The sequence below is a fragment of the Macrosteles quadrilineatus genome, unplaced genomic scaffold (assembly GCF_028750875.1).
Source record: "Macrosteles quadrilineatus isolate MER2022 unplaced genomic scaffold, UCM_ALF_1.0 Scaffold_6__1_contigs__length_79288215, whole genome shotgun sequence".
Lineage (NCBI taxonomy): Eukaryota > Metazoa > Arthropoda > Insecta > Hemiptera > Cicadellidae > Macrosteles > Macrosteles quadrilineatus.
The window spans coordinates 15627423-15639485 of record NW_026542599.1 but is presented as its reverse complement, the minus strand read 5'-3'; the positions used below and the strand labels follow the sequence as shown (position 1 = coordinate 15639485).

Below are 12063 nucleotides of genomic sequence, written 5' to 3'. Positions count from 1 at the left end.
CCGTAGTAAAACTTTTGAATAAGAATAGTGATAAATTTGTAAAGCTAACAATTAAAGTAAAAGGTGTTAAAGTATTGTGGTTGAGATATTATATTTTATCTATGTACGCTTTAACGATCAAACAATATGTGTAACGTTAAATATATTTTTATAACCATCAGTGAAGAAAATATTTTATAGGGAATAATGTTTAAGGTTATATCCTAGAACGTATATAAAAGTAATTTCCGGCACGGTTGTAAAGAGTTATTTATTTATACATCGACGCTTAGCGAAAAGTTGGTATGATAAAAGATTAAACGTTGCAATCATAAACTTAAAGAAGCAATTGCTTTGTTTCTCCAATAATTCACGGTTTAAATTTTTTATGTACTATTTGGTGTTGTATATACGAATTTTGGACGAGTGACGTACGATATTTTAAGTCATACTACTCTAAGCCAGTTTAACAATAACAAATCTGTGCACATTCTTACATTCTCACCGACTAAATGACTAACAATCACTACTCTTAACCTCTAAGAGAGGTTATGTTTTTGTTAATAACCACTTATTGCTAAATATAATCAGCTGATTGGTGTCCTATAATAACTCATTACAGTGCAGTAGTACGTAGTGAAACCCCATTTGATTAAGCTGCTGGCAAACAGCTGTTCTTTGGACTAAATCATTGCGTTGGAAGTTCGTGAAAACAGTGGAGTATGGCCTAAATGTGTTTCTCATGTAATGATCATATTGCCAAAATTGATACATGTCTTATGAACAATGGAACATTAATTATCAATAAAATTATATGATTTACAGTGAGTCGTCAACCGTTAAAATATACTTTCAGATACTTTTAACAAAAAAAAATTCTTTAAAACATTTGGTTAGTTTTACAATGTAAGCTGAGCACCGTGCACAGTGTTTTTCTGTTAATTTTCGTCAGGCGTTTGCACTCCGTAAACAAATGAATGTTTACCATTGTGCAATCAGCCATTTTGTGTTAATTGCTATTTATATACAAAGAGTGTTCAATTAACTCTGTTCAATTAGTTAAACATGTAATTATTAGAATTTTCTTAAGGGTAGCCTGACATCAATAAGAGCTAATGTTAACTTATTGCCAAACAACTCAAGTTTGAAAATATACAGTCTTAATTTATTTTGTAAAAATATCAGATTTTTTCTTTTCTCCTACATGAGCTCTTATTTTTATTTTTATCCAAAATATGTTTAACATGTATTAAAAAAACGTCAAAATTTACTTTTTATTACAAAAAAATACGAGGCACCTGTACATGATTTTTTACCGCATGCTGAGAACTTGTATTTAACATGGAAAATGAATTGCAAAATATTCATACTGATAGTATAAGAGGTTTTTGAGATGAGTTTCGCCAAAGTTTAAAAAGTACAAGTTTCAGAAAATCGACAAAAACCATGGAAGAGTTGCGATTCTATATTCTGCGATTTTTGTATTGCGTACAGCGAGCAGATCTGTTTTATTTATTTTATTTGGGGACTATATAATATATAAACAAATAACAATTGTTGTATATAACTGGAAACAGAATATTCTAAAAAATAGCAAACATGCAAAAACATATTTTTTTATGTTTGACTATCCTCAACATCAAGGTTGGTCATATAATAAAATAAAATAAGATTGTATGAAAACCAAATTAGTATTAGCAACGTTTTATTTTATTGGCGTTTTTAAAAGTGTTATATTTATTTCATCCTACATAACACGATATTATGTTAATATCAAAATACAGTATATCCACCGAAGAGGTTTATTTTTTCCACCGAAGAGCGGAGGTATTTTTGTATATACATTTTTCAGTACTTTCCTGTTAAAGGGAACATTCATTATTATCGATGATTTATTTTCGATATATCGATAGTTTTTTTTATCCGATATATTGATAGTAACAAATTGAAACATATCAGCTGACAAGTAAGATATAGGATACAGTAAATAAATATTGTTCAGTATCAACAAACAATAAAAAAAATATTAGCCTATATTAAAATGAAACTGTTCTTAACTAACCTAACCAACCAAACTTGCTGTAACATTTCAAAAATCCGTTTGATAGCCTATTCCCCATATGTATTTTCTCTTCTGTTATCAAATGGAATTTTGAAACGGTAACTTAGCCTATACAGCAAGTTTGGTTAGTTATGTTAGGTTAGTTTAGAATAGTTTCATGTCCTAATCCAATATATAGGCTATTATTTTTGCCTAGACAAGGTTAGTTCTTAGTTTGTAATTTAAATGCGTTTGAAGATATTAAAACAGATGGAATACCAATCGTGAAGTAAAACAAAAATATCGATATAACGAAAATAAATCATCGATAATAATGAATGTTCCCTTTAACAGGAAAGTACCCATTTTTCTGATATTTTTTTTATTTCTTTTTACTAAAATTAACAAAAAATTAAATTATTATATTAATGAAATTAAAATGAACAGGCAGTCAGGAGACTAGGTTGGCAGATAATACCAATTTATGCAAAGGATCTCATTTACATTAACCCAGGGAAACCAAGTTAAAGTTTGTTTAGTTATAATTACCTTAGCTTTTGAGTACATTTGCTATTACAATGCAGAGTCCATGTTGTTGTTCCATGTTAACCTAACCCTGATAATATTCAAATTAAAAAAATCTCCATTACTCATAAAACTTATGGGTCTTGTAAGCTAAAACCATTTTCATACGATCAAATAAATGGTATCGTCAAACTGACACATACTTTCTCTTATTAGCTTGTCCAGACCCCTTTCAATGAGTAAGCAGCCACAGAAACAATGATATTTTATGGTTAAATCATATATATTTAATGACATTTTAACTTTAAAGTTTACAGCATTTGGAGTTATATAGTTTAGTTTCGGGTTTTGTGAACGACAACGTACTTAATTTGAATAAAAATCTTTGCAGTGGTTTTTGTGATATTATCCGATATTATGTATATTATGTATGTTATTATTATCTGATATTATTCTGTTATTTTTGTGTTTTTACTTGACGAAACTATACTTACAATGTATACACAAATACTTCAATATTTTGAAACTATCGTTGACAGGATTCCAGCAGGATTCATAAATTCGATATATATTTTGGCAAAGGAGTTATCTTTCAAATTTACTTTAAAACACATACATGTTTTGAAACAAAAAAGATTTTTTTGGGAAATGAGACATTGGTAAAGAATAAAATTATTATTGACCACTTGAAAAATTTGTAATAAAACCATTATAATTTATTCCAAATCGAAATAAGTTTTGTAGAAATGAAATATAAAATGATGACAATTTATAACATTACAGATTACACGTATAAGAAATACCAAATAAGAGCAATTGGAGTACACTTTTAGGTAAACTTATAAATAATGTAAATAAAATAAAATACAGAATCTAAGGCGAATCCTGGTTAATAATAAAGATCTGGGCAAAGAAACTCATTTGCATTAACGTCCGGAAACCAAGTTGAAGTTTGTTTAGTTATAATTACCTAGTAGCTTTTGAATGCCTTTTCCTATTTCTATACATGTTGTTGTTCCATATTTAATTAACCTTAGTCAAAATGTTGATATAAAATGAATCATTAGGGGGCTTTGCCTATTTAGAACTTGATTTCGAATTGGTTGTAGATAATATGTTAATATTATTATTATGTATTATTTTTTAAAGGTAAATTTAAATTGAAAATGTTTAAAAAGAGCATTGAATTGAAAAGAAATTTTATTGTTCTGAGAAAAATGTTTTTATATATTTTTTTATTTTATTTATATAAGCCAGGATGTGGAATATTAAGACCTGTAGAAACGCCTTAGTCTATTTTAGTACATACAATCTCTTAAAATTTGGTGATAAAGGAGAAAAAAGGATGTTAGTAAAGATGAAAAAGAGAGGATTTTAAATAAGAATACATAAAAGTGTATATCTCATTCTCTCAACGTTTTTAGTATAAAATTACATGTTTACCATGGATTTAGTCACCAAGTTTTGAAACCTTAGGTGATAGCTGTGTACTCATTTCGTAATTCTCACCGTATTGCTATCGTAATGAACCTAGAGAGTGTTTAATTTCAATAGTGATTTGTTACAGTTATAAACATAATTACTTAACAAACTTTTTGTGAAGCCAGTTTCAGTAATATAATGTTTAATCATTTACACAGAGTTAATTGAAGACTCTTTGTGTTGAAATAGCAATTACTACAAACTGGCTGATTGCACAACGGTAAACATTCATTTGAGTGCAAACGCCTGATGAAAATTAACAGAAAATTGCTGTACAGGGTGCTTGGTTTACATTGTGAAATGAACCTAACGTTTTAACGAACAATGCAAATGTCTTGGTGATCATTATTTTTCGTACAAACACAAAATGTTTATGATTGGATGCAAATAAATTTGTATTTATTTTTAAAGGTATTGATACGGTTTATGGATTTGTGATAACCCGTCCAAACCCTGGCCTTTTAAATACCCAACTACCTAATTTGGGTCTAGAATCACCCTGCTTGGTATCAAACCCTGTAATATCAACCCCTTAGATCCAAAGAAGAACACTATCAATTCAGCTCCCCTTATGGTATTAACAACATTTACCAGAAAATAAATAATATACTTATAATAACATGAAATATGAACTTGTAAAGCATTTTTCACCACACTGTGATGTTTTTAGCTGTTTAACATACGTTAATTGGTGGCTGAAAGTCACGTTTTGTGTCATCATCTGGGGACCAAGCAGGCTTTTACATCCCTAAGGCCGCAAAATCAGCTGACCGCTTACTTTCTTAAAACATGAATGCATATTAAATACACAATCAGTATCCATAGCAATGCAACAGAATTCTTTTATAGTCACCGCTGCCTATCAACTATTTATTGTTATTTTTACTGATTCCTCAAATTATTTCTTCACATAACCTTAAATTTTTAGTTGTGTTGACTGTTAGTGTACATTATTATTATGGTGAATAGTGGTAATAGGGTATGATGTGGTGAAAAAAGCGTACGTACCACGTACTGATATGGTTTTGCAGCTCTCGATCATTTTAAAAATTATCTCGAGCCGGCAACACCTCATTTTTGCCCCTAGGTACGAAATATACTATAGTGTACTGAGGACATGTTTTCATGTGTATTTCATTAAATGTTTTACTTTTAATTCCAGTACGTATTATAATGAATCTGAAATTATATAAATTGCACATTTATTATCTGTGTAATTTATACAACTACAAAATGTGTAGTTGTGGAATTGGTGTTAACCAATTCTACATTTTAATCGTCAAGCGTTTAATTCCCAAAATCTTTCAAAACATTAACACCTATAAAATAAATGTTTGGTTTGTTAGCTATTTCAGTTAGATTCTGTAAAAGAGTTTTCAAGAATACTATAGCCACGTTTTAAAGATTTGGACAAAATATGAACAGTCATAAGAAATTAAGAAGGTGAGTTACATGCAAACCACCCATGAAGTTTAGTTCGTCTACAAATACTGGGTTGCTATGTACATATGGAACCCAAAGTTGGAGCACATGCATCCATTCTCTCGACTATTTGAATTGCAGATTAAGTTCGATGACTAACTTTATCTTATAAGTATAAAAAAGGATGTTGGTTTATATATCTGTTTGTACATATAATCTTTAAAGTTAAGCCGTAAAAAATAACAATATCTTAATTAGATACTTTTAATTTTGAAAGCTGTCCAATTAGTATTATACACTTCGTTTCACTATCAATATGGGAATATATACATTTGCTACAGTTGTATAAGATACGTTGAGTGGTATGAATATAAACATATAAACATTAAATCTTTGCCAAAGAGTTTTCCTTGAAAGTAAACCTAAAACCATTAAAGCTAAAAGTAGCATCATTAAAACTTTTGTAATAAAATAAAATATGTCCCTTATCATTATCCGAGGGCTATATTTCTCTTCCACACGGATCTAAATTGAGTTAACAATGCAAATGTTAGACACTATTCCATATTTAAAATTGTGAAATACTATTTATTTTCTTTGTGATTATTTCGTTGATGGTCGTATTAATTTCTTACTAGTACAGTTTGTTAGGGTGCGTCCCATTCAGATTATTATAATGCCATCCACTAATCACAAAATTTATATTTGTTGTTTGAACGTTCTTGTACAAATCTTCGCTACATTTTCCCTTGTTTAAAGTTATCATCTTTATAATTTTTTTCTTCGAAATTTCTGAACTAAATATTTATATTTCATTTTATATTTTTTTAAGTTGCACATATGGGGAAAAACCATATAGTTATCAAGAAAAACCTATGATTTTATATAAAAAAAAACTTTAACTCTATGTAATTGATAAAAAACAACATTAACTTTCTCGAACACTTCGATAACAATCCAAACTTTGGGTACAACGCAAAACAATGTTGTTTCAAGAGGTATTCAAATATTGCTTCGAGGTAATGGCAGGAGCGACATTCGAGTAATTTTTAAATAAATATTGATTTTCTTTCTCCTGAAAAATGTCTCTCAGTCACCAATTCCATACTAAAATTATTTTATACACTTTTATATCGCGTACTAATATAGCATACAGATACGCATTTAAATAACCAATAAAATAGGTGTTTTTGGTTAGGGAATATAATTAATATTTAAAACGTAATTAAATATAAGTTTTAAGATATCATGACACCCTTATTGTGTATGATATGATAGTAATTTTCCTTCATACCAAGTAACTAAATATTTATTTACCAAATTTCTAGCTTAAATATACATTCAGACCATATCATTGTAAATATGTTTGCCAGATGTTGTATCAAGGATAGATGGAACTTCCTAAGTAACAAAGAAAAAAAAATAAATCTACCTTTGACTAAGATACCATGACACCTTTACTGTGAAGGATAGGATAATTCTTTTCAAACCAGTTACCTATATAGTAATTTACAAATTTTCTAGCTCCTAGTATCAATACATTCAGCCCATAACATTGTAAATATTTTTTTTAAATATCGTTGTATCAAAGACAGATGGAACTTCCTATGTAACATAGATAAAACTGGAATCTACCTTTGCTCCCTTTTCAAAAATCTGTTATTTATCTCGTAAATGTATGCGTCATGTGTTGAATGTGTGTCCGTATTTAAACACCAAATAATCTAGTCAAGTGGATTCAATGATTTCCCTATACCGAAGTAACTGGTAATGGTCTCTTGCCGAAACATATCATACGATTGTTACTTTTGGAACCAGATGACATGTAATAAAACCCTTTTTGTCATTATTGTAATGATCACAATGAAATATCAAACTAACAGTAATTTTTTCCGGTCGATCTAGTATTTGAACACACATTTTCAGTGTGAGGTGAAACTTTATAAGACGACTCAAAAATACACAATTGATCTTCACTTTTACTGTTTACCCTGGTGATAGAACCTACACTGAATGATTATATTATTTGGTGAGATCTTTGTTATATAAAACACAAAGACGGAAATAGTAATTTATATATTTAATTTATAAGTTAATTTACCTTGTTTCCGTTTAGTGATTCTCCTCCAATCAGTATCTCCTCCAAGAGTGGATGACCTTTTTAACGTTTATGACCTTAGAGGAGGTACTAAAAATCAATAGACGAAATCAAGGTAAACTAGACTTTTATTTATATATTTAAGTCATTTGATACTAGAAACCATATTTAAATTACAATATAATAATAAGGCTGGTTTTGATTTTTTTTTCATGGTAAAGGGTGATAAAATATTACACAAGCAGGAAATATTTCAACAGGAAAACTGCATCAATGTCTTTTATTATTGAATGTCTATCACGAAATAATTGACTTTCAGGCAATGCAACGTTTGACTAATGATCAGCTGATTAATTAAACACAGCCAGAAACATGGCGCCATTGGAGGGCTCATTAATTATCTAATCGATCTCCGTCTGTTCATTCATTCTATTGCATTCCAGAAAATTCTGCTCTTTACGAATTTGTAATAAATATTTTTGAAAACGGTATATCAACAAAAGTGCTGTTTGAAGTAACAAAAAAAGTAGATTATTAATGAATTGTTTAATTTAATATTCCAATAAATTGTACATCTATTTTCAGTTGTTAAATAGTTGAATTGAGTTTTAAAAATTAATAACACATATAAATAAGTATTAAGTGCCTAATGTTTTCGGTTCGAATGTATATTTTAATTGTACACTTTAAAATCTTTTGTACTATTGGAAACATTTTAGTGTGGTGTATCTTTATAATGTTTCTTTTTGTAGATAGTAAAAACTAAATTTCATATATGCCAGAAATTTTCATTGTAAAAACTGATCTATACTTTCCTAGGCTGTGTGACGAATGTGTCGATCTTTGTTTGTATGTCACCTCTCTCTATAATACGAGCAACGTTTGCGCGCACGATAATTCAAAAACGTCTCCAACGATTTAGAGGAAATCGTTGGATATATCTTAGTTTTTTGCTAAAAACTACATTTATGATATATACTGTTATAGGAAAATTTGGTTTTCCTTAAAAACCAAAACTTATAGGCTATGTTGATTTTTTTCATATTTGTCATATTAAAGTTAACGGTTATACGAAAATGTAAACGAATTGTAACAAATATTAACAACCCATCTACAAAAGAAAATGTCATTCGGGAGATTGCCATTGAGCATATAATACACTTAATATAACATATTTTACACTTAATGTGCCTGATTATTAATGTGAAATTGGACAAATAGGATTTATGACATCTTTGTATTGCCAACTGTTAAATTTGGCTAAGGTACTGTTGTTTGTAGTTTTTTAATCATCAGGACAGAAATTATCATAATCCCCGAATAAATGATAACGCTTTTACTTACTCTTATAAAAAAGGTCTGTTCTGACACAGTACGTAGATTTGTGTAAAACAAATAAATATACAAAAGAACAACATTTAATTTGCTTGTGTTTGTTCATTTATATTATAATACGGTCTTTTAATAGTTTCCCTGCTTTCTACTAGAGGTGTTTGACTTTGAAATCGTTTAAGGTCATCGAATATATCCCGTTCATTCAATAACAAGGTGTTATCTTGGGTTTCACTCGTTGCACTAACATTAGGTTGTGGCATATATGTTTCACTTTTACTTTTTAAAGTCTCATTAAACTGAACTTTTTTAAGGAGCGTTTTTGTAGAAAGCGATGAATACCTACCCCCTCTAGGAAAGCCTCTATTATATTTATTATGATGTGATTGGTTGTATGAATAATAGGAATCGTGTGTAGGCCTACTGAACTTCATATGATTCGTTGTCCGTTTTAAACCAGCTGTTCCAGTGCTACTGCCCCGGGGTCTATAAGAGGTCCTGACATAGCTCGAACTTCCCCTTTGGTACTCCGAATTTTGATCATCTTCCTTCTTAGGGTATAGGTCTTGGAATTTCCACGTATCTTTTAAGACACGTGTATGCTTTGAGAGATTAATAGATGGCAAACCTGTATTCCCATTAAGTTCCCTTTCTGATAGCACAAAAATTTCTTTATCCACATCTGCATGTACATTCTGTTCCATTGGATTTTCTTGCGAAGAAATATTTTTTGGAACAGATGCATTTTCTTGCGGTTGAGATGTTTGTAAGGGGGTATTTTCTTGAAATGTTACATCCCCTGTAGGTGCTTTAACGTTTTCTCTTGCGTTTAACGTGTCCTTATTGCTCAGTTCAATAGAGGTAGTGCTATGACCATTGGTATTTTCTTCAGAGTCATTATTTGTTCGTGGGAGTGTGCCATTTTCTTTAACTTCTTCATTTATAGGGTTATTGGTACTATTTTCTTCTGTTTTATCATTACTAGGTTCATTTATTTTATTTTCTTCGGGTGTTGATGACTTTTCTTCTTTCTTTGTTTCAGATTTAGTGGCAAAGATATTTCCAGCAGCATCTGAAACTGTACGTACACATTATAACTAACGTTATAAATGTCTATCTATTTTTTAATTGTTTCAATTATGTTTTCTTTACGGTTGTACCCCTTAAAACACACTATGGATTATACTACAATTCTGCATTCACAATTTTAAATTCCTAAAAACTTTAAGTTAACTTAAATATACTTAAAATACTCTTAAGTGGACGGATAATATTTTTTTAGTAACCACCAAACATTAGTGAATAATTTTGTTCTGTTGTTAATAGTGAGTTTAATAAAAGTGCATTTGTTTACCTTACTGAAACGATAGTTGAGGAGAGCAAAATCTAAACTAGGAAGAGGAATAGATATATATTTAAAACAAGAAATCTAATGGAGAGGGTCCACCATTAGTTATATAATTAGTTCATTTTATTGTCATTAGAACGATACAAATTTACTTATAATTTTGAAGTTGAAGCAAATTAATTTTAAAATAAAGCTAAGTTGAGATAAGTAAGAAAAATATAATTTAGAACAAACTTATTATTGTATAATAAACGCAGCTTGCTGTATTTTAGTGTTTACCTTTTATGGTGAAAGTTACATTTATTTTATTTTTTATATATAAAATACATTATAATCACCATTAATAAAATCACTAAACAACAGTTTATACATATTAATTTGAAGTTAGAATTAATATCTTATGCTCATTTTACGTTAGAAATCCTTTTCCCCAATAAAATCTTTATTTTAAACCTCCCTTGTTGTGATCTAAAGGTTCCAATCCAAACTAATATTTTCCAGTTAAATAAAAAATAAATTAAAATATAATTAGAAACCCACAACCATATTAACAGTTAACTTTAAACCAAAAATATTCTCGACACTATTTTCTCCTTTGAAAATAAAATAAAATAATATTACCTTTAGAGAGTAAAGATCCCATAACTGTTTATACTAATCCATTATTTGTATTTGTAAAATAAATTTATTAAAATAACAGAACAAAAATATGTGTTTTACATAACATTGTAACACTGAAAAATTCAACAATGTAGATAAGACGGCATTCTTATCATACACAGGTTTTTTACGAGTTATGGGTTAGGTCTGATAACATTCATTGTGATAACTCCATGGATTAGTACTTAGTAATTATATTTCCGTCCATGTTTGAGGTCCGTATATAAGTCAGTGTACAAAGCTTAAAAACTCTATTATTTTGTTTAAGTGAGATTAGAATGTATGAAAATAATAAATGAATTACTTTTAAAAGTTTAGTTACTGATTATTTACTAGCTTTAAATTCAAATAAACATTTATAACTTTATACATTTATTTCGGATAGTAAAGCCTTATCTTACTCAAAACAAGCATGGAAATACCCGTTTGCTTCAAATTTAACATAATATTACCCTCCAGGAGTCAAACATAACCAAGTTGTTTTATTAGCATCATTATTATATATTGAAGAAAAAACAACTTATATTCTGTAGGCATAGATTGGTGTGTATATTATTCATCTCATATTGCTTACATGCTGATTAAAATCATGCATTTTGATAGTGACCCTATCACAAACATTGATTTGGTTAAAATAGCTTTTAATCTAGCTAAGGCCTTTGATCGGAAAATCTTTTATTTCTTTTATGATACATATTTATATTTGGCATTTCGACAATAAAAATTAAAATCGTGTCTGAACATGATCAAAATTACATAAATTAAAAGTCTTCAATTTTATTTCTCAATGAATCAGGAAGTAAATTAGTGTTTTAGCACCGTAATATAATTCTAACAGGAACTGAATGCAATATGATTACATTTCAATTTGATGTCAAAAATGTCATTAAGTTAGAACAGCAGTTCGGGCGATGTTTGATGTGGTTTCGATACTAGCTCGAGTGGTTTGATGATATCACGAAACCTTTGAGCTTTGTGTAACTTTCAACACACCATATTTCGTTCGTTTTTAAGGGAAGCAATCATCTAATGAACGAAATTAATTACTTATGCTCAGTCAATCTCAAAACCTACATCTAGGTTTTAGCGTTTCGAGGAAATCAGGTTTTGAAATCGCTTGGCTACTTTTTAGGAACTAGCTTTCATGAGTGTTAACAGGAAATTGTGGAATTGCAA

At 29.2% G+C, this 12063-nt stretch overlaps 1 protein-coding gene across 1 annotated transcript; it reads right to left on the bottom strand.

Moving 5' to 3' along the window:
* Nucleotides 1–8914: 8914 nt before the first annotated feature.
* LOC128997309 (uncharacterized) lies at nt 8915–10934 on the bottom strand. The gene is made up of 2 exons (XM_054422941.1): nt 10849–10934; nt 8915–9957 (listed from the first exon to the last, which is right to left on the bottom strand). The coding sequence occupies exons 1-2, from the start codon at nt 10868–10870 to the stop codon at nt 8966–8968; spliced, it is 1014 nt and encodes a 337-aa protein (XP_054278916.1). The 5' UTR covers nt 10871–10934; the 3' UTR covers nt 8915–8965.
* Between the last annotated feature and the right edge of the window lie 1129 nt (nt 10935–12063).